The sequence below is a fragment of the Aptenodytes forsteri genome, unplaced genomic scaffold (genome assembly GCF_000699145.1).
Source record: "Aptenodytes forsteri isolate BGI_AS27 unplaced genomic scaffold, ASM69914v1 Scaffold156, whole genome shotgun sequence".
NCBI lineage: Eukaryota > Metazoa > Chordata > Aves > Sphenisciformes > Spheniscidae > Aptenodytes > Aptenodytes forsteri.
The window spans coordinates 268,738-292,233 of NW_008794166.1; the positions used below are offsets into that span (position 1 = coordinate 268,738).

General features: G+C 41.6%; 1 protein-coding gene across 3 annotated transcripts in view; it reads left to right on the top strand.

Annotated features, from left to right (window-relative positions):
* Window positions 1-1,518: 1,518 nt before the first annotated feature.
* RAD54L2 (RAD54-like 2 (S. cerevisiae)) overlaps window positions 1,519-23,496 on the top strand; it is a 57,604-nt gene continuing 35,626 nt past the window's right edge. For all 3 annotated transcript variants that reach the window (XM_009281103.2, XM_009281085.1, XM_009281094.1), the window contains exons 1-2: window positions 1,519-1,595; window positions 10,655-10,861. In XM_009281103.2, coding sequence (XP_009279378.1) covers window positions 10,711-10,861 — 151 coding nt within the window. In that variant the 5' untranslated portion in view covers window positions 1,519-1,595; window positions 10,655-10,710. The remainder of the gene's footprint in view (window positions 1,596-10,654; window positions 10,862-23,496) is intronic.

Sequence of the window (23,496 nt, forward strand, 5' to 3'; positions counted from 1 at the left end):
TGAAATGCTTATTTTAACAGAATGAGATACAGAGCTGTTAGCTTCTGCTGCTAGTGTGGAACCTTTTTGTGCATATATATATATACCTTTATTGTGATGAGAAGGTGCATCCTCTAGAAAGTCTTTAACTTTTATCATTTGCCTCCTTCATTCCTAACAGAGAGAGAACTATGAATGAAATTGAGTGAGGTTTTACAGCATTGCCAGTAAATCTACTCTGGAAGTGCCATGGAACTAGTTTTCTCTGTTAAAGAATATTAATTGTACCCAAGAACTCCCATCAAAAGAAGAGTTATAGTTACTGTTCAAATTTCTGAGTTCAGCCCAAATCAATAACGATCAAGCATTCCTACAATTAGACAAATGGGTAGTTTGAGTAAAATGACTTGGCAACCTTGATTCAAGACTAATAATTCAATAATCCAACTAATAATGCAAGAGGAGGGGAGGAAAAATAGCGACGGGACAAGAAATTCCGTTCCTGTTATATTTTGGGAGATAGCAGCAGCTGAGTGGAGGGATGTTGACTTCTTACAACATATGGTCCCCTTCACTTGGGATGGTAACATGTCAACAGGACGCTAGAAGAACTGGCTTGCCTGCAGTTCCTTCTGTACTTGCTTGCTGGGTAAGGCAGCCAGTCAAGCAGCATTTGCAAACACTAAATGAGCTTTGACAGAAAAAGTGGTTGCTTGGGGAAAGCAGTTGACTGAAACTTACACTTAACTTTGAGAGAAAGAATACCCAAAAGGTTATGTTTTTTTGAAAATCACAGCTGAATGCTCTTTATCATGCTGCTTTGGAATCTTGGAAACGTAACATTTGGGTTCTGCATGGGTATGAATATCTATACAGTATTGTCTGTTCAGTAAGAACCAGAACTACAAAAGACATTCCTAGCATTCATGAAAGTTAAGTGAATTTATACATTGGGAGATAGTGACATTTTTACTCTAAAAGAGTTGTCTCTAGTAGCCAGCAGCTACTTCTGTAGATGACTGTCATGGTGCTTATTCACCATACGGTGTTTTTTAATAAGTCGCTAGTATGTCTCTTTTCAACTGCACCTTCCTGTCTTAGCATTGGATATGGTTGTGCCCATTCAGAAGGGTAATTAATGTCCTGTTTAACATACGTTGGGACCGGTCAGTTGGGTATGTTTACCGAAAGGGTATGGTGACCTGCAGGGTATGTTATCTTTATGTTAATATTTGCGTATCTCCTTAGCGAAACTTGCGTTGTGCTGCTTTAAAGCTCTTTTGAAAGTAAGCTCAAGTATGTAGAGTCATGTACTCACAATTTGATAAGCTAAAAATGTAATATGTGTATCATGAGACTCATAGGTCAGTTTCTTTTGTGAAATAATACTTTTTATCTCTAATTGGGGTCTTTTGTGTGTGTATATGCAAATGATCCCCTGAACAGTGTGTTGGATTGTTTGTACTGTATGGTGAGAGGCAGTAAGCTGCGTTCTTTTCCCTTGCAGGCCTGTCCAAACCATTGGGAAGTTTTGAGCCAGCGAAACGCAACCAAAGTGGCGATTCCATTACTAAGGACAAAACCACGGGAGGTTATTTCATCCGGTTGCTTTCCATGTGAGCTGCCTATAGTGTCAATCCTAAGTGTTATCAAAACAAATGTATTTCTGCAGGATAGATAAGGATCGGTGTGGCTGTTTTATTTTGACCTGTTTAGTGGGAAAGGCAAAGATCTACAGGTTCTGGTGACTTTGTTCTCAAAACCAGCAGAAAAGTGACCTTTGTAAGTGGCATTCACTGTAAATTTTTCCAGCACTGTGCAAGTAGAATGTTCTGTTGGAGGGAATGACTGAAAGAAACCCATGTTTCTGACAGTTTTTAATCCTTTAATGGATTTTTAATCTACAGTGGAGTCCAATAAAAATTAGTTTAATGTCTGATTGCTTGACAGACTGGAGCAACTTGGGTCTAACATATGCTAATTGTCATCTTCATATCATGCGAGTTCAAAACTGTTTATTTCCATTTCCTCCTACTGCAGGATTTTTTGGTTTTCTTCTTTCTTTTTTTGCTTGTGTTCAAGTTTCTTTGGTAAACTGTAGGTGGCATAAGTAATGCTTTCTCATCGCTAGTGTAATTATCATTGCTGGAGGTGAGGTGGGGAATAAAGAGGAACAAAACCATGCTGAATTCTTCCTTTATCTAAAAACTGCATAAACCAAAACCCCAGGTTTTAAGTCCAGTTCTGAAGAGGAAGAAAGATGAGGCATCAAAAACAAACTCCCAGTTCTCTGCAACTCTTCGTAGTGAAATGCAGACACATGACCAAAGGAAGAGTTAAGTTATGTTTACTTTGTGATCTGTTGATGACAGTGTGCGATGTGACTGGCATCTGTCTCATAGGGGGTGGTGGGTTGCCCTGGACCGCTGCTGATGGGAAAGCTGTTTTTCTGAGCAGGGACACAGTCAAAGGCAGTGAATCATTCCCCCATAATGAAATGTGCTTCTCTGGGAGGCTAAGAAGAGTGTGTGGATGGGGCAATGCTGAGAAAACAGGATAGATCAACTAGGCCTTTCATCATTGGGAAAACATGCAATTTTCCTCATTCTGAAAGATGAAAACATTGTTTATGAGCTATATCAGTCTGTTTCTGTGGGATGCTCTTCAAGGAGGTAAGCCATAATGTTAGCGTATCTCAATGACCAAAGCCATAGCTTGTCTTCATAGAGTGACAGTGACTGATCTTTACCTGAGAGGGGATGAGGTCTTTGCCTTTTCACTCCTCTCTGTTCCACTGCTTCTGTTCACGTAATTTATTCTTGATTTATTACATAACTTCTTCTCTCGCACCTGTGTATAACAAAAGCTTAAACTCCTAGAGGGATCTTTCGGTTATCTGGCTCTTCCTTGCTTGTGGGAATTGGCTCACCTCTTGCCATAGTTTGGGTACTCACAAAGAGAAGGCTTGGCATACCTCTCCCATGAGCTGATTTTTAAAGTCTATCTTTTGGAATTTGAGAATGGTTATCATTAATGCAGGGTAGGCAAATTTGCCCCAAATTAATCTGCTATATAAAATGTATCGAATATAATTTGGAATCCTGACGTGCCATCATTTGAAATTTTTTCTCGGGATTTTACTCCTCTCACAGGTACTGGTTGTTTTTCTATAGCTATAGCACCATGGGCAAAACCTGTAAAAGCACACTTGAAAGTGGCTTTTATGTTGAAATGCTGTTTGCTTTGAAAGCAGAAACAGTGATCAGGGAAGGAAGGTTTCCTTTTCTCAACGTTTTCTTTAGCAGAGAATGCAAGTGTCATTTATACAGCTGTTGCCAGAGCTAAAAACATAAATGGGGATTCTGTGAAGTAAGAGACAAAATTTCCATCCATTTGTGATGGTGTTAATCCAGATGAGTATCAGTAATTACTGGAAGCAAAACCGATCACATGCTTCTTACCTCAGATAGCCTGAAATTTTATGCAGTGCAAAAGAAACCGCTCTTCTAGATAGGGCAGTTCACTGGTGAGGACATTTCGAGTATTTCAAAGGAAAGAGTTGCTTTATAGGAAGCCAATTTCTACTTTAATGTAATGAAATAAAATTGCTTTTAAAAGCAATGCAACATTGTTTAGGCAAATAATTGTATACGTACATATATACAAACACAAAAATAGTTTGCCCTTTTCTGCTGGCTCTGTCCAGAAGTAAAGAGCTTGTTAGTGCCTTACAAAGTCTGTGTGGAAGTGAGCGCTGACATCTTGTGAAGAGTATTCAGGTTTTTTTTTCTTTAAAGGTTACGAAATGTTGACACTGTCGGCAGTAGGGTATACTCACATCCATTCTGAAATGCGGGAGAAAAAGGACCCTGTGGCAGGAGGTTCCCGCAGCAGTTGATGGATGACGCCGGTGTGTGCCGCTGCCACCAGTCCGGGTTGTGTAATGATCTGCAGATGCTGCCATTGACTCGCGCTAGCTCTTTTTGTTCGGGATCGCAGTGGGAGCCAGGCCTTATGTAATGTTCATTGTCACATTCTCTGTTCCAGCGCTGTCATGTCAGCAGAGGGGAAGGATTAGCTCCCCCTTTTCTTTCTTTATGGGTTGGTTTTAGGGGTTTTTTTCTTTCTCCCACCCCTTCTTGCAGCAGCTTTTGTTGTTTTTGTTGTCAGGGAACAACCAGTTTCAGACTGTTTTTAGTATTCTGGTGCCTTTTAGGAAGGAGATTGTTAACCTAGAGAGAATAAAAGAGCAGGTCCTGCAACTCTCCCAAAACTGATATATGGAAGTGTTTTTTAAAGCACTCTTATTTTTTCTCTCGATTCGTGCTCCCCACAAATCACAGTGGGCTCCTTGATACTCGCATCAAATGTGGGCGAAGACTAGATGCGTTGTGCCTATGTTTGCGTGGGGTGGGGAGAAGCACACTTGCCTTCCTCAAAAGAGTGGTCCAGGGCAAGCAGATGCTCTCCAATTTATGATTTTACAGGCTGCTGCTTTTTCCTTTCTTCAGTTTAATATTCCTGTAGTAAACACATCTCTTAGAGATGGGATCAATGCCACTTAGTTTCATTGCGATTTGAACAAGAGGAAATGAAGGAGGAGAATTGTTTTCTTCCTTCCCAGCTAGCAGTGTGTGGCCACCAGTTATGCCTGAGTCACAGCTGAAAGACTGTATCGCTTGAGTCTTAACAGTCTCAGACTGCAAAGGAAGAAGGGATTTAAATCACGAAATAATCAATTAAGGATGGCTTTAAATGCAATTTGTGGGGGTTATCTCTGGGGGAAAGAAGTTCCTGTTGATTTTTCAGTAAACAGTTAAGTTTGCTTTGTTAAAAACATACAGGGGATCTGCTAGACTAGTATTGGTCAATAACACTGTTGGCTCTTTTTTGAGAAAATATTTATCCTTTTAAATGATTCCCCCTTCCCCCGCCATTTTTTACATGATAATGTCAAATAGAGATGTTCATATGTTAAATAACATACATTAGAGAAGTTCTAATGTTTGTTAGAATCAAGCTGTCCAAACGCACTGGTCTCAGGTTTATTTCTTACTAGATATTTAAATTGAACAGAAAAGTATTCATTGTTATTTTGCAATAACATTGCCAGTTATTACTTGCAAACTGTTACAAGATTCTTTTATCTTACAGAGAAGCTTAAGCTCATGACTTCTTTAGTGATCCATCTGTATGCTTTATAATAATTTTCCGTTAGTTACTGAAGGCTACCTATAAGGTACCAAAACTGTGCTAGTGTGTGGTCTAGCAAAAAGATGGTATTTCTCCCGAGGAGCCAGCAGTTACCTTCGTATGCCTCCAGTCTGAAGTGTTTGTGTGTGAGCTGAGTGTGTAAGAGAAATCTTACGGCCCCAAGCAACCAACCATTTTGCTGTGTTGCTGCCAAACAAACAAACAAAAAGATAAAGGAAATTATTATTACCGTAAAACATGACTGTATAGCAGGAACCGAAGAGCGTTATGCAGCACTGACTTTGAAATACTTGGTTTTATTAAACTTTCTGTTCAAATCCTCTTGTGATTTGCCTTGATCCTGTTTCTATGGTCAGGCACCACAATGACCAATGTGAAGTCTTGGTTACAAAACAGGCTTTAAGGGACAAATCTTGATGAGTCCCAGATATTGGGCTTGGCTGGAGGTTGGGGAGGTGATGGAATCCTCTTTACTATTCAGCACCGTAGTAGCATTAGTGTTAAACCTGCCCTTTCTGAAGGGATTTGTACGGGATGTGTGTGTACTCAGGAATGAGCATGTCCTGTGCCTAAATCACTTGTGTCGTAGCAGGCAAAGAGCTTCTGTAAAGTCGTGTTGGCTTCTGTGGCTTCCTGGAGGTACAGGGGAATCCTGCTCCTCCTTGCTCAGGTGGGGAAGGACTCCAGTCTGCCCTGTCCTGCATCCTTCTTTTTTACTTGTTTGTATTTGTAATAGTTAATTAAATAATAGTTTAGTTTTTACAGTGCTGATGAGTCCTCTGCTGAAAGCGGTGATGTTGTACAGAAACGGGCAAAGTCACCAGATCCCATGATGTTTGCTGTTTCACTTAATAGTTTGGCTCATGGCATGTGTGACCCTGTGGTGAAAAACTATCACTTAGAAGGGAAAAAGTTTGCTTTCACATTTCTCTCTAACTTCATACGTAAGAAGAAATGGTGATTTTAAACCTTTGCAGAGTGAAAGAAAAACACGAGGACAACAGAAATGTGTCCAAATTTGCAAGCCCTTGAAGTTTCCTCATCCAGAACTGGGTCTCCTTTCTGTGCAGGCTGAGGAGGAGGCAGTCATCACCACATGGCATTTACTTAGTATCTGAAATGTTCTACCTTAAAAAAAACAAAGCCCAAAAAACTTCTGAACTATTTTTATCTTTGTTGAAAGACAGGACATAATACATGAGAGAGGCTGTCTTGGATGTTAATTTGATGTGCAGTTGATTGCAGGGTTTAAGTTCCTGGGTAGGATAAACATGACAGCTCTTTTCTCCTCCCTGAGTAGGCAAGAGGAATTTTTCAGTGTTTTCCCCTAATACTCCACCCCGTTTTCTCAGTGGCCTCACCATGTATTGAACTGGGCACTGTACTGTATGGACTTAACGGCGTACCGCTTGGGGTGCAGCTTCCCTTTTTGCGGCAGGGCAGGAGGCTCGCAGGTTGATCTAATGTGGGACAGCCGGAAAGTCCAGACAACCGGTAACTTCAATTAGTTGAAGGTAATCTGTTTATCTCTTGCAAAGTGCCCTTCCTACAGCGATTAAATGTTGAGCATGGTGCGCCTGTGTGTGCTAAGGCAAGAGATGGGGCAGGTTGGAATAACTCAGCCATAAAACAGTAGCGGCAGCTACAATCTGGCCCTGTTGTGTAATTCCCCTTGGTGGAAGGCTCCGAACTGGGTCAGATCGGTGTGAGAAACGAGGGCAGTCTCGTGGCTGTGTAATGCCTACCTGCCTGTCGTGCCGTGTCCCTGCTGCGTGCTCCCGGTGCCACCAGGCAGGGTGGGAGCCCTCCCGAGACCCGAGGCTTATGCAATGGAGAGCGGCTACGGAGCTGCTAGAGCCGAGGAGGAGGATGGGAGGAAGACAGACAGCTACATGACAATAGGCACAGAGGAGTTAACCATCTTTGTTTCACCCAGCTCCTGCAAGATTTAATTAAGTCTTTTCAAAAGCTTCTGTTTAACTCTGCTGCATAAGGCTGGGGCTGCTGAACGGGTGTCAAGAGTTAGCTTATAAAGAACATGTACTTACTGCTAAACGAAAATAAAGCTTAGATTAGAGCCCTTTTGTACTCCAGTCTGAGAGATAGCTGCTCTCCACTGGGTTTGATTTTATTTATAGAAAGACAAAGATCCATATCCTTTCCTTTAAACAATTTTCAGGAAGTGTTTTATGTTTTGGTTTTTTTTTTAAGGTTGTGCGACAAACAATGAAACCTGAGAGATGATGCACAGGAGGATACTGATGGGAGAAACTGTATCATGTCATTCTTTGACCTGGAGCGTTTAGTGGCCTTACAGCACTTCTGCTTTTCCCGTTTGTAGATGAGAGTTCATTCCTGCCATTTTAGTAGTGTTTGTATTTCTTCTATTGGTGCTTAGTTTGCTGGGGTAGTAAAACATGCATTATGCTTCTGTTGATATGGTTTCCGGCAGATAGTATGCGAAGTGTTTTATAGCACAGTACGGACAACATGGGAATAAATAAGTCCCCTTGAAATCGCAGGTGACCAGCAGAGACCTACAAAGGTAACACTACTGACCGTCTCCTTCTGAAATGTAAGGAAACACGTGCAGCTTTACAGTTACAGGCCTGAGTACAACCTGTAAGGAGTAAAACAATGTTTGTTTTCTTTAGGGCTGAATATAAGCTGGAAGGGAACATTGTTGCTATTTAAAAGTAAAAATAAGCTGCTGTTTTGAAATACACATAGGCTTTAGAATGGCATTTGTCAGGAAAACCTTCTGATAACAGATTGCTTTGTGTCTGCAGTCCCTGACCGAAGTCACCAGACATCAGAAAGTAAGCAGTGCCGGACCTTGCAGTGCCCGGGGGTCACCGTGTTGCAGCAGTCTGACAGCAACAGGGCTCGGTACCTGCCTACCAGCAGACCACAGAAGCTGAATAAATCTGCTTGGCTTGTGTAAACTGGCACAGTTCCGCTTGCGCTAATTTAGATTTTGGCCTTTTCTACCATCTGCTTGACTAAGCCAACTTATTTTGTGTGACATGTGTAATAGTGTAGGGACTTCAGTTGTCTCTGCCTGGTGGTAAAGTGCTCCTGGGACCTAGTGGTGAAAGGCTTCCTATTACTGATGGGAGAAACTGTATCGTGTCATTCTTTGACCTGGAGCGTTTAGTGGCCTTACAGCACTTCTGCTTTTCCCCTTTGTAGATGAGAGTTCATTCCTGCCATTTTAGTAGTGTTTGTATTTCTTCTATTGGTGCTTAGTTTGCTGGGGTAGTAAAACATGCATTATGCTTCTGTTGATATGGTTTCCGGCAGATAGGATGCGAAGTGTTTTATAGCACAGTACGGACAACATGGGAATAAATAAGTCCCCTTGAAATCGCAGGTGACCAGCAGAGACCTACAAAGGTAACACTACTGACCGTCTCCTTCTGAAATGTAAGGAAACACGTGCAGCTTTACAGTTACAGGCCTGAGTACAACCTGTAAAGAGTAAAACAATGTTTGTTTTCTTTAGGGCTGAATATAAGCTGGAAGGGAACATTGTTGCTATTTAAAAGTAAAAATAAGCTGCTGTTTTGAAATACACATAGGCTTTAGAATGGCATTTGTCAGGAAAACCTTCTGATAACAGATTGCTTTGTGTCTGCAGTCCCTGACCGAAGTCACCAGACATCAGAAAGTAAGCAGTGCCGGACCTTGCAGTGCCCGGGGGTCACCGTGTTGCAGCAGTCTGACAGCAACAGGGCTCGGTACCTGCCTACCAGCAGACCACAGAAGCTGAATAAATCTGCTTGGCTTGTGTAAACTGGCACAGTTCCGCTTGCGCTAATTTAGATTTTGGCCTTTTCTACCATCTGCTTGACTAAGCCAACTTATTTTGTGTGACATGTGTAATAGTGTAGGGACTTCAGTTGTCTCTGCCTGGTGGTAAAGTGCTCCTGGGACCTAGTGGTGAAAGGCTTCCTATTCCAATACCAATCTCTGCAAAGCCTGTTCTTCCCCTGTGTTTATTTTCTTTCAGACACTCTTCAATGTTATTGAGGAGCTAAGAGAGGCAAAGCAGGAACTGATGACTTCAGCTGGAATAATTCAGCATACTTGACAGTTAGATTTTCAGCCCTGCTGCAGGGGTGTTGAGTTGTGTCTTTAACCTTCAAGTTTCTGAGCTCATGTAGTTACTGCTGAAACACAGCTGAAAATGAAATTTTTCTGTTTCTTGAAGTGTTTGTAGATATGCATGCTGCCTTATCTGCTTAGGAGTTGTTTGGGTTTTTTTTTAAAGTGACTGATTAGTTCTCAAACATTTCATAGTTTACACTGGAAATGTGGTGTAAGTAGGGGGCAGTGGAAAATGAGTGACGAGGAAATGTTTCCCTCTTTCTTTAAAGCTTTCTGGGGAATGTGTGGGTAGTAATTCTTCTGAGGCTTGATTTTTGAACACATCCTTTGCTTTATGTTCCTTGAGATCAAGATGCCTTCTTTATTTTGCTTTCTTGGTTGTGTTTCTTTTTTTCATCCATCTTACACAGCTCCTTTATGATGATTCTTTGTGTATGGAAGAAGAGTACCCATCACTGTCCGAAGTGACAGTGCATGATCTGAACAGATAAACTTGTGACTTCATGATTGCCCTGGCCCTCTCTTTAAGCTTTATTGTTGTTTCGTACTGTGACTTCTGCTGTGATGCACCGGAGTAGCGTTAACAGAGGAGTTATGCACAGCCAGCTCCGGTCTTGTCCTTTAGAGGAAGGAAATGCAAATTCTCTCTGATCCATCCTTCCTTTGTGTTTACTTTTCTTCTTACCCTGCTTTACAAAGGGACGTACAACTTTTAAAAACTGGATCTTTGTTGTCTTCTGTCCGTACCGTTATTAAGGTAACGCTGTCTGTTCTGTTGGTTGGAATGGAGACTGCAGCCAGTCTGTGATGAGTAGCTGGGTGACCTTCGCAGCAGGTACAGCTAAGTCAGGAGGGTGGTTTCTGTCTGCGACCTGCGGTCTGCATACTGCGATGATGTTTGCAGTGCTTTGGGATCAGGCTAACAGATAGCCATATGGGATTCTGAGTCTGATCCTTTTTTCTATGCTTCATGTTTGGATGGTAGTGTTCTGAAATTGTTCACATAATTTATTTATTTTTGCATCTTTGTATAATCAGACATTGATACTAGGAATCTTTCTGCTGTGTACATGTCAAGGATACCAAGAAAGAGGTGGTTTTTTGAGTGATTAGTTAATATATTGGTTCTGATACTGATTCTACAATGCCGGGCCTGTATCATTATGATACATTGCTTACGGCATCCATTTTCTACGCAGGATTTTGCGCATAGTCTGATATAACTGTTATTTAAAAGACTGATGGCAGGTTTGTGTTTTTATATGCAGTAATCCTGCTATGATTTTGAGCCTTGAGGCTCAAAGATTGGGATTTACTGGGCTCATTATGTACCTCTTTTCTTTTCTCGCAGGGCTGCCTCACGGTAGAACATGAGCAGGTAATGCACAAAGAGCACCACTGGGAATCATGTCAGACGAGTCAATCTCAGGGAGTGATCCGGACCTGGACCCGGACTTGGAGCAGGAGGATATGGAAGAGGAGGAGGAGGAAGATGAGGAGGAGGCGATGGAGGAGGACAATGATGGGGATGACGAGGAGGACTTACTTGATGAGAGTGGTAGGTGAATGGGGTTGTGAATCTCTGCATACATTCGTTATACAAAACTGGCGTTACTAATTTTGGTGAGTGACACCTTAGTAGATAGCATAAGGGTTATGATTTTTCCAGCGCTTGGTGGGGAGAAGTGCTTATGTGGGTGTTCAGTTTAAATAGGGGTTTAATGTAGGTTAAATTTGGACTCCTGGCCAAAAAAAATTTCCATCGTGAAAACAAGCCACAAGCATAAATTGTAAGGAGGATAGAATTTTTAAAATAGCTACAGATCCTGGGGAAGCAATTCTATAAAGAAGTAAATAAATCAATTTACAATTACATGTGTTATTAAAAGGATCTGGTGAAATTAAATATATTTACCTCCCTGGCTTGCCCATAGGTAAACCATTTAATGGCTGCTATGGGCAGTTATTGCTCACTTATAGTAATCATCTTTAACAACTGGAAAATATTCTTTTCTGACAGCATACAGGTTGGGTTTATTTTGGTTTGTTTGCTTTACAATATGAAAGGTGGCAGTGCTGGCGAAGTAAGTTGTCACCTTCTATCCTCACGTAGTTATAACTGCCCCTCTCTCCTCTTCAGTTAGGACCAATATAGCTGTTTGTGGACCTGTGCTGTCCAGGTTACATTTAAGCAAGATTAGGTAACTGTTCTGGTTCATGGTATGATCTTAGAAACATGTTTGTTGGTCCAGCAGAAGGGCTGATGTTCTAGGGCACGTAGACAGGAGTGCATGGCTCAGGTGGGAATTTCCCATGCTGTATTTGCCACCAAACTCCTTGTGTCATAAAACTACAGCCCGAGCCTAAGGGGATGCTGTATTTGCTTCCTTTAAAATTGTGATTTTTAATAGTTTCAAAGGGTGTGCAGATTTTTGAATGCACCTGCTTCAACCTACTGAGAACAGTTTTCCTTTTCTTAGCATAGAATGTGTTAAAGACAGATACTTCTCTCTCCTTCTAGTTACTAAAGTATTTTTGGTTTCAAAGTACAGTGTTGTCCTCAAGTGTTGTTTGGGGGGTTTTTTATATTCTTTCATCCACGTGCTACTTGAAGATGCTGTTTTGATTTAAAATGCTTATAAAATGTTTACACAAATGAATTTTATTCCCCTGGTTTTACTCACGTGATGGCTTTTTCTAATGAGAAAGTAGCAGAAATGGAAGTGTTAGTTCAGGTAAGAAACAAAGGAATTCCCAGGAGATAGAGTTACAGGGCCACAGATTACTTTGTCTCAAAGAGACTAGCGGTGACCTTGTCACTTTGTTCACGGGCACCTGCACCCAGCGGAGCAATAGGAAGCGTGGCGTTGTAGACAAACTTGTATTAACAGAGAGGAGTGGCTGTATGTCATGTCCCAGTGGGTCATTCCCCATGGTTATTTTATCATAGACCTATGTATTTTATCATCTACATCTATATTATTGTGGCTGAATACTCATAATCGTTTTTCAGGATTATTCTTTCCAAAGCAAACAAAATTTATGTAGGTATATCAGAACATCGCTAACCATTAATGACAGCTGTTTATTTTCATCTTAAAACACTAGAAACATGTTTATGCTTTATATTTCTTTAGTGACTAATTAAAAATAAATTTTTACAAATGTAGGAAGTAATGAGGAAGAGTAAAAAGATAATTTACATATAACTAACATAAAATGTTTTTATAGTTGTTCATTACGTACAGGAAAAACTCTCTCTTACAGAGTCTGAGCAAAGCTAGGTTGCCTCTGAGGTTTCAGATTGTTTCAGCTTTAGTTCTGTCTGCCAGAGATTCAGGATGCTTTCTGTGCGCTTAACTGTATAATTATTGTTTTCTGTGGAGGTGTCCACTCTGCTTTTCCTGATCATCTCTTCACAGCTACATACTGCCTTAGAAATGTCATTTGACATCTCTATTACCTTAAATCTAATATAAAACCAGTCTCCTGCTATTTGGCCTATGAAATATAGATAACTTCAGAATTAAGAGGAACATTTTATTTTGCCCATCTGATGTTTACAGTCCCATCTCTTTGTAGTGACCCTCATTCATAAAAATCCTCTTAGGAACAGACAGTTACTTTTATTCACAAGAGGGAAGGAAGTGCTCTACTGTTTATACTGTGAAGCTTTTTAAAAGCTTAATTTTAATAATTTCTGTTAAAAGTTTGTTCTCCCTGTTCCCAGCTGTGCTGTTCTCCTCCCCTCCTGGTATTGTGGTTGTTCTGTAGATGTTCCCTTGGGGATCCTGGGGGGATCCTTCCCTTGTGGATGGGCTCTTGCATATTTCTAGCACTACAAGATTTAGAAGATTATTAATCTTTCACAGTTATTTCCTTGGAAGGGCGACAGGCTGCATATACGCTTTCTCCAAACTGAAGCTGATCACTTGTTTTAAATAATAGTGATTATAGCAATTATAAAACTAACATTTTTACTGCTTGCTTGCAAAGTAGTGGCTTTGTTTTGGGAACGTAGGTTTTCCATGTTTTGATGGTGACTCAGATTACTTAGGAACCTTCCAGGGTTAATGTAGTATTGTCCGCACCTGTTGATGGTGGACAGTCTGGTCTCAGACTTAGCAGTGACTTGTGTTTTGCACGTTTAACCTGTTTTCGTCTTTTTGATACATGTTGTGTGTGGAATTAATACTTGTGGTGGTTTCAGTTTCAGAATTTTCTTTGTGTTCTTTCACATTCTCGTAATTAAGAGTGCTGTCTTCAGTTTTGGTGCAGTTTTTCTCATTTCTGCTCTGAGAACCTGAAGTTTTGTTTGCATTTAGTATAGACTGTCCCATAGATGGTCTAGAGTTTACTTTAGTTTGGACTTTTATGGTACAAACTTTCAGTCGTGATGAAAGCAGTTCTTAAACCTTCTCCCCCTGTCCTCAAGGAAGTAAAAGAGCACAGAAGGCTACTTTTCTGAATATTTAATATAACCACATAGCTTACGTCCTTTGCACATTTCTTCAGTGGTGGTCAGTTAATGAACTTTAGCATCATGTGTAGGACCTCTTGTAGCTTTAGTCTTTCTAGAACACTTCTTCCAGGACATACCTACGCTGACACTTACAACCCCTTCCCAGTGGCTGCCAGACTGCACGCCCATCCTAGCAGCGTGCTTCAGTCCTAGCCAGAGGCTTCCACTGCTTTTCCAGCCTCGTCATCCCTGCCCACTGCATCTGTTTTCTCATCACTTGTGGGTAGCAGCACTTGTTTTATCATGTTCAATTTTGTGATATCAGTGCGTGACTGCTAAGAACTTCTTCTGTTAACTCCCTAAATCCTTTTCACTAGAAATGTGATCTACTGATGACTCTAGAGATAAAGGGCTGTTTCAAGTCCTGCACTTTTTCTCTGATCCCAGTAGTTGCTCAGGGCTGTGTAGAGCTCCATAGGAATAAAAGCTAATTTGAGCACAGAGGAAAGAAACCTCCAATATGGATTTTACAGATCATTTCAAATGCAGGGACTGTTCATACCTCCGAGCTTTCCCAAGGAAAGCTGTTGAGTGTTTGAACGAATCCCACTGTAGTGCTGTTTTTTCACTTCCTGAATGTCTTTGGATTATTCTGATTGAAGTCTCTGGAATTCGTTGTCTCTTACTCATACGTATTGCTGTAATTCTGCTATTAATAGTGATGGCAAGTTGCTTGTTTTCTTACCACTGAGTATATGGGTTAAACACTTTTTTAAAGTGTACTTCGGGTAAAAGTGTAAAGAGCTGGTTGCTTCAGTTCTCTGAAAGATGCCTTAATAAGCACAGGCATTCAGACACTGTTCTCAGAGGCTACTAGTTGTGTTTGCATTACAGGGTGTGTGGTACAGCAGACAGGGATTGGAATGAGTACTTCTGGGGTATAGCAGTGGACAATTTTCCAATACCATGGTAGTACTGCAATTCTTAATGTGCAGATGTACCAGGCAACACCAAATAATAGTGTATTAGATGCTACTATTGTGATATGACAATCTCCACACAATTAGCCTTGTCTTCAGCACTATGTTGTCCACTTTGCCTGTTTTCTCCTGTCCCATCCCTTCTTTCTTTCCCCAGGGCTGGGGGCGTGCCAGCTCCGTGGCATCTCTGTTTGACTAGTGGAGAACAGGAGAAGATGGAGGCAGTCTGCGCTCCCTCTTCCCACCTCAAACTCATACTGTTCCTACTCCTCCCTGACAAAGTGCTGGAGCAAAACAAAACTGCTCTGTGTGGGGTTTGTATGGACATACGGACCCTAAGAGAGGGCTGAATGAGGAGCACAGTTGTGTTGATGGTACAGAATCGCAAGTCCCAGGAGAGCGGAGGACACACAGGTGCCTGTGCTCTTTTGCACTGCAGCTTCTTAGTAGGGTGAAGGCACCAGGGCCAAGTCTCAGAACCTCTGAAAGATTGGCACGGGAGGTTAGTGAGGGGAAAGAGAGACCCTTTTCCTCACCCTAGCCTCTTAAAACTGTGCTCATCCCCGTCTATGACATTTGATAGCATCATAACAGATTCAAACAGTTACCTCTTGTTTTAGGAGCATGATCCAGAATGTATATCAATGGCTGCTTTTTGCTTGAACTTGAGTGTGCCACTTTATACTCACAGTTTTGAGCTTCCCAAGATAGGCAAGAGTACTTGACTTCAGATGACAGCCACTGTCGATTCAGGTTTGAAAAGATCTTTACTTTCCTTGAACTCTTGCTAGAGGAAAGCCTGTTTATTTAAAGGGGTACTACTACTAGATCAGCTTCGCATACAAGTTTCACTTGGTGGTTGGGGAAAAAAATGTTGGCATGAAATTATAGCAAGAGTGGATTTTGTTTAATGTGATGTTCCTTTGGGGCTCTTTGTGGCTCATCATCATGGTGCATGCAGCAAGGGGTGCAATTACATTGAAAATGAAATCGATTTGTAGCTGCCTGGATAATTTCCTTGCCTAACCTGAGGGGAAGATCAGTAGTGAATGCCATACTTTCTAGTAAGTTCATTAGCACCTGGAGTTATTAAAGCTGAAATTATTTTGGAAATCTGTTTTTAAAGTCATGTGGAAGTGTGGGTTAATGTTTTTTTGAACAATACATGAATGCTTCCTTGAGGTGCAGGGAGCTGCTGCTCATCTTAGGAGATCATGTTATTCATGTGCTTCCCACCCCAAAGTCATTCCATCGTTTCTTCTCCCCAACAAAGTGCTGGAACAAAACAAAACTGTGGTGTGTGTGGGAGTCCCCAGCTGGATGTGTGGGGTTGGGAATAGAGCAAATTTCTGTTCTTACAGGGGAAGAGAGGAAAGTTTTGTATAAATCTGTTCATTTAGCAGGCTCTTCCTGCTCATATACATGAGTTTTTGCTTTTCATCTGAAGTTATTCTTATAAATTAGGTCATGTTATACTCACCTGTATGAAACTGAGAGGCAGAGTGCGGAGACAGTGTCCTGAATAATACCCTGCTAAACGATATCCTGTTCTTTATCATTTTATATCCAGATTTAGAAAGGCCCATACTGCTGGAGGAAAAGAAAAAAAAAAAGGGAGCTGCTGTTAGAAAGTCATTTACCTGCACTTTTTACTTGAATTGGGTGGTCCTGCTTGTATTGGTAAATGGAGATTAGTCCCAGCAACCTGAAATCTTTTTGCCTTCTACTTTTGACCAGACTGCACACCATTTTCTCTTAGGAAACACTGGTTTTAAGTTGTCCTCCCTATCTACTAGAAAATGAAATGCCTTCCCTAAGAAGAGGAGAAGCAAATACATACTTACTTCTTTAATCTCTCAACTCCTTTTAGAAAGCAGCTTTTCACAGCTGTGTCTTTAGGTGGTATCGAGGGTAGGTGGGCATCCCAAGGTCGAGGCAGCCTCGGAGACTAGCTGCCTTTTGAGGAACCCCTTAATGAGGTGCTTCCATCTGCTGCAGTACATGGGCACAGTGGACTTGATTGCTTCTTGCTTTCTGCCTCAGACCAGTGATACATGTGCTTTGATCTCTTGTCCTTGTTGTTTAGCTGGAGGCTGCTGGCAGGGGCTAAGGAAAGGCGCAGGCCTGTCGGAGAAAGCTTGGAGTGGAGAGGAGGCTCTTTTTGTTGATTGAAAGCGGATGAGTCGGAGAAAAAGGTGTGGAAAGAAACAAAAGTCAGGACTTCCCTAAATCTAGAAAAGCACTGAAGATGATCAGGAGGGTTCCTTTAATTTTAAGCTCTGCTGTGTTCTTGCGTGTATGTTTGCCAGAATGGTGGGTGCCAATAAGTAATAATCCTGTAATTTAATCTGCAAGCTACTGTTTGCAGACCGCAAGGTGGATTTCTTGGGTGGAAGAGAAGAGTAGTGATCGACATCTTTCCATTTTTTCCTTCTTGATGGACTTTCCTATCTTGATTCTTTTATTTTGGTTACTTGTGGCTGGATGCAGCTCCCTCTAGAGTCCACCAGTACTATTTCTAAAGAAGCTAGAAGGGCATATCCTGGGGGAAGCAAACCCCTTCTCAACAGTAAGTTTGTTGCCTCTGCAATGGCCCTGATCTTTGTAAGCCTGGGAAATCAAACCTGAACTTCTGTGTACCACCATGCACTTTGCTGTTCTTAAACAAACAAGTAGATTTTAATGCTTATAGTGACTTTTCATAGACTGTCTCCCAAGCCAGTAGTTGCATGCAAAGAGGATGGCACGTGTGGTATCATAGAGATATAAAAATAATCACTACATGTGAAAGAATTTACTTGTGAATTAATATCCTGCATATTGGCATGTGTTTAAACCTTATCAAATTGTTATGGGAAACTGCATTACCTTAGAAAATGATCCTTATGGATCAGAGTGTTTAAATACGCTTTATCATACAGGTGCAGACTGTGGGGCTCAACCTCAAGTCGGCTGGTTGTCAGCAAACCTGTGTCTAACTGCATATATTGGATGCGTTTCTCAGGTGACTTGCTATAACTAAGAAGTTGAGGGGGTTTTATTGTTTTCTCAATTCTTGAAAGGGATAAGAGCGTCTCTGAAGTAGCTTTGTGTCTGTTAAGCATACACTCTCCGCCTCCGCAAATCTTACATTCAAGACTTGTGTTGGTTTCCTAAGACCTAGAAAGTTAGGAGCTGGCTGTCTTCTATGTTTCCACAATCCAGCTGAATAAAATAGAAAAGATACAGTTAGTATCAAAGGTGAAAAGAGACTGGGTACTAGCATTTGCAGATTTAGCAATCCTGGTTTCTGAGTAGTGCAGAAAGGTTACACTGAAATTGCAAGGAAGAAGGTTTGCCTCTCGTACTTAGGCAAAAGCTCCACTGATTTCTCTGGGAACTTTGCTTTGTTACAGAAGGCTGCATATTTTACCCATTATTTTTATTCTGGCAGTTTCCCTGTAGTACAGTCTGTCTTTCAGAACAAATGGAGTTTCTGTGTGCAGTCTGAGAGGTTTGGACCTGCCCAGCTAGCAAGTATCTGCGTACCCAGCACGTTGTACGGGAGCTGCTAATGCCCGTGCAGACCCTGTGGCAGGCACCCAGCTCCCTTGAAGTGGCTTTACTGGACTCGCTAAATGGTGACACTAAAAAAAAATCCTCTTGGGTGCCTTGCTGGGAACAGCCAGTAGTGTACGCTTTGTTAGCTCCCTTTCTACCGAACCCAGAGCTGCAGGTTGCCTGGTCGGGCATTTTGTTTGTGTTGGGGCAGTTTCGGTTGTCGGAGGGTGACAGAGGCAGGTGGAAGTCCCTTGTCTACAGGCTCTTTGCCCATAAATCTGGGAGGAATAGGGGAAGGTAACAGGAATGGAGAGGAGTGTGGGAGGGGCGGCGCCTGGGGTTTGTGGGGGTTTTATTGACTGATTCCAGCATTTTAACTAACCCTGTGAACTAGGTTATTCTCAGTGAGAACACAGGCAGGGTGAGGTGTAGCTTGAGGGCTGCTGTGGGAAGGAAGGATGAGATCCCAATGAGTGCTGTCCCCCCAGCCCCCTTTGCAGGGAATTACAGACTGACGATGTTGCAGGTCAGTCGCTGAGCCTTTCGCCATCTGCCTGCTCTGTCCAAAAGTGTGGACTCTTTCCCGGTCTCCTCTGCTTATCCTAAGCAAGGGGAAGCTCCAAATGAAAACGTTCGTGACTCCTCTGCCCCCCTCCCAGGCTCTCCGACAGCGGCTTCCTTTTTGAGAGGGTGGCACAAAGTCTGGCATAGTCTAAGTGTTATATAACCTGGAGTAATGACTTGCTTTACTTCTTTAAAAGGAGGTGATGACGCCAGAGCTCTGCTTCCTTCACACCCGCCGATTGGGCACGGTGACTGGCTGATCTCGTGAAATGATGTGGTATTATAACTAGCTATGCTTTTTTTTCCCCTCTTTTCTTCCTCCTTCCCTTTGATCTATTGCCAATGATGGAATACAAAATAGAAATCCTTCTATGCGGTTCAGGAACAGCCCACGTCCATGGCTCTGCATTTTCTATATATATGGATATGGATTTTTTCAATTTTTTTTTTTACCTGTAGCTGCATGCTCTCTTTTTTTAAAGCTGCCACAAACATGAGAGTAGCATCAATGCACAGGGAGCAGGGTCAGTGAGCGAGCGGTTATTAGCTGAACAAAGAATTGCTCCAAGTCTTCCATGGAGAGGAGAAGTATCTTGTTTCTTCCTGCTTTTCAGGATATGGGGGTTGTGCTTTATTGGCCAAAAACTTGCTTTTCTCTTTTCACAAAGCAGCCAGAGAATCTCTGACGAAGGACAGTCACACTTACTTCTCTCTCACGTTTGGTACCTTTTTCCCCATGTACGTTTTCAATAGTCAGCTTTGTGCCACACCTAGTCATTGCTAATAGATACCGCACTCCATCATCTGCAACTTCTGAAACCATGACAAAATCACAAGGAAACTAATTAGCAAATTTGTAATGTGGTATTTTCCCTCTTGAACAGGTAAGGAGTGGCAAAGTGACTTTGCCAAGGTCGCCTGATGAGTGTGATGAAGCCAAAGTCAAAATCCTCTACTTTACATTTTAGGCAGCGCCCCTTTTGTTTTCAAATGGACTGGGTGAAACGCTTCTCTGTTTTGCATTTGAGTTTAAACTATGCAAGGGATCCTTATTTTCATTTTTCCTTAATTTATCGGGCATTGTGCTGTTTTTAATGCCTGGTTAAATAAAATGTGCATGTAGCTATATGTTGTACAAGTATAATATTTTTAGCCAAGAAGCAGCAGCAAGTTTGGAAGGAGGGGGAGCTGTTTTAATTAAATTAGGAAGTATTCTTCAGATTTTAAAACACAATATCACATCACAGTTATTTGCTTTATTTGTCATTTTAATTTCCTGCTTAGGCTTTGTAGAAACCTGCAACACTGAACTTTCAGAAATGTCTGGCTCATCGTTTGGATCAAAGTTTTTTGATGCGATACCTGTTTTTTATTTTAATAACAGTAGTTTGTACTACAGATGTTGAAAATGTCTTGTTCACATTTTCTTCAACATGCAGTTCACTGACTCAGTCTCAAAAAAATTCTAAGTAGGAGTCAGAAGACATTATTTTCACTTGCAAATATGCAAATAGGAAAGAGACAGGAGAAAGCTACAAGATAAAATCTTTTTGGGCTAGGTGAACAGAAACTTTTAGTGTAAATGTCTGTCAAAACAAATTTTGCAATTAAAACATCTGTAGTAATCTTCATCTATGTAAAATATTTAAATACTTAAACTGTTAGAAGCAATTTTAAAATGGCACTTTTGTGTACTCTTACCTTGTGATTTATGTCAAATTTGCACTTAGGTGAAAACGAATGAAATTAAAGTTGTACAAAATCACTCTTCTGTGGTGCACAAATACAGTGTGTCATCTTCAGCAGCAGAAATGTAGCAAGTTATAGGACGAGATGAGAATCAGTTTCTTGAATATAACTGGGATTGTAACTCAGTGGATTTAGCTTTGATTAAGATGATGATAAATAGCTATGATATAAATCCTTTGACTTAAAATCATTCTATCTTGTCTACTAACAGCTTGTTTTCTTCAATACATTTCAACAACCTTTGAAAGCCTGGGACTGAAGTCTGAAGTGGTATATGTTTTGCCATAGTCTGAAAAGCATTTGCAGATGGCACTGCGTTTCATCACTACCTGTATTTTGTGTGATTAGATTTTTGTTACATTATGTACAACTTCCCCCCCAGTTATGATTTAGATGAGTGTGAGAAAGAAAATAAACCAAGATTTATATGAATACAAATAAAATGAGAAAAAACAGACTGATCAAATTTTATGCCTTACGGTTCAGTCCAAAACTCACTGAAATCAATGGAAAGAGTCCTCTGGTTTTCCATGGTTGGTTTAGGTCTTATTCAAAAAGAGTTTTTCTTTACAGTGCAGTGTTTGTTTAAAAAGCAAATGATTCTCAAAGCCCAGCAATACTCAGCTGCCAACAAAAAGCGTTGTGGAGTTTGATTCTGTCTGAACTGTTTTAGGTTGATAATCACCACCTATACCATAACCAACTCAAACCCAATACTCTTGTGTGCTTTCCATGTTGCTAAAACAACATGGAAAACAGGACAGGGAAAGTAGCCTTAATGATATTTGTATGTGCTACTAGCAGCTGATAATCAAGAGTGAAATTTGGCTGTCAAGCCTAGTTTGTGTTACAGACAATTCAGATTTGTAGGCAGCTTCTCTACTTGTTGGTGATCAGTGGGGTGCGCAGAAGCAGCTGGTGGATGTGGAGCACACCTGTGAGAAAGCTGTGGGGTGGGGAAGGGACTGCACAGCCAGCGTGGAGCAGTCGAGGACAGGCAAGGAAGGTCTCTTCTGTTCTGCAGGGCGGCGATGAGGATGAACAGCACACGGGGCAGTCATTGGAGAGAAGGGAACCACCCCACCTTGCAGGGACCAAAAGCATGGTGGCGCATTATGGATCCAGTGCTTCTCACCTGCACTGCACTTGGTGGGCTTGGATCAGGTCAATGTTGAGCTGTCCGGGAGCTGTCCTGCAGAGCTCAGCAAGGGGAGCAGTGGGTTGAGAGAACCAGGTTCAAGGTGGAGGACAGGCATGGGGATGGGGAAGGAGCTACTCCAGCTTGAAGGGATGGGGAAGGAGAGTCACTTGTGATATGTTTCGGGATATTTTGTTGAAACTTTTTAGTTGAACTGAGTTTAGTTTGACCCCCCCCATCTCCAGTGTTCTCTGTACAGAGCATCTAGTGTCCTGAAAAACTTTACGATCGAGCTTCTTGTGTGTGTAGGCAGATTTAGGTATGAGTTTAACCCTTATGAAATTGCAGTGCTCAGGGATGCTGACATTGCTGCTGAAAAGACTTGTTAGTTGAATAAAAACTGTGTTCTGAAGGGCCTTTATCTTGATATTCTATGAAAATACAAATTTTATAGTGATTTTTTTTTTTAACAGGGGAATCTCCTATGTTGTTTGCAAGGGAACCTCTCAAGTGACAACAGTTTCTTGAGAAGCCTCTTCTGATGTGTAGCACAGTCGTACAATTGCAAAGAGCTTCTGGTTTGAGCGTGAGGTAGGTGAGGTATGACAGCTAGGTAAGATTTCAGACCCTGTAGGGGAGGGAGAGAACATTCTTCCTTACTGGCAAGGCTGGCCTCACAGAAAAGCTATTCAGCAAATGGGCTTATCTATAACAAGATTACCTTCCATGAGGAGATCGTTTTATAAACTGACTGTTTCTGGCAGATCTCATTCTTGGCTGTGTGAATACATATTTATCATGGCTAACAGTGATGGCCTCACCAGTAGGCTGTTGTGAGTAGAAAAGCTACAAAAATTCCTTTCCATTTTGCACACTAAGGTGAAGAACGAAATTCCCTTTTTATCGCTCTGTGCAGGACAGGTATAGGTCGCCTGCTTCCCCCAGTGTATTGGACTTCCATTTTCCTCATGCTTGATTGCTGTAATAAGCATGCCTTGGAAAGTACCCAGTTGTATTTACACAAATACTTGTCTTTAAATCTTGCTTCCCAGTTTCATAAATCTGTTAGGTCAGATGCTGAGGTCATGTTTGGTTATTTATTCCAACCCTACAAAGTCCTTATAAGGCCTGCTGCAAGATCCTCAGCTATGTACTTTTCTTAATATATTTGTCCCTCTTTTCCCCCTTGATAAACACTGTATGTTCTTGTCTACCAGCCAGGCTATTTGAATCTGTGACATAGGTGAAAGGCTGTCTTGTTACCGAGCCTCTTAATTTTAATACAGTTCATCTTTTCTTTGGTAAAAATTATATGGCTCTAATTATGAAAATAGCACCTTGGGTTTGTTTCAAAGTTGTGATGTACCCTGAAGCAACAAGGATATTTTGATGGTAGCAAGCATTCACTGCGCTCTGCCACCTTCTTGAATGAAAGGTCTAATAAAAATGTCTGGAGTCACACAAAGGGTAACTGGGCTCTGCCCTGGCTCTGTTTGCAGACCTCTAGATCAACGTTTACTGTTACGAATGCAGCACATAGTCCTGGAGTCCTGGAGATCTGTGCCAGGGCTGTTCAGACACAGCCTGCTTCGGGCTTCTTGTGCCTGTCCTGGTTTTTCCGACTCTCACTTGCCAGTTGTTTCAAGCAAAGAGCTGACTTCGTTATGTGGACAAATGCTTGCTAAGAGCGAGCTGATTTCATTACGTGTCTTATCAGCCCAGGTTTGCTGTTTGTTACTGGCATTGGGTATGCCTGTGAA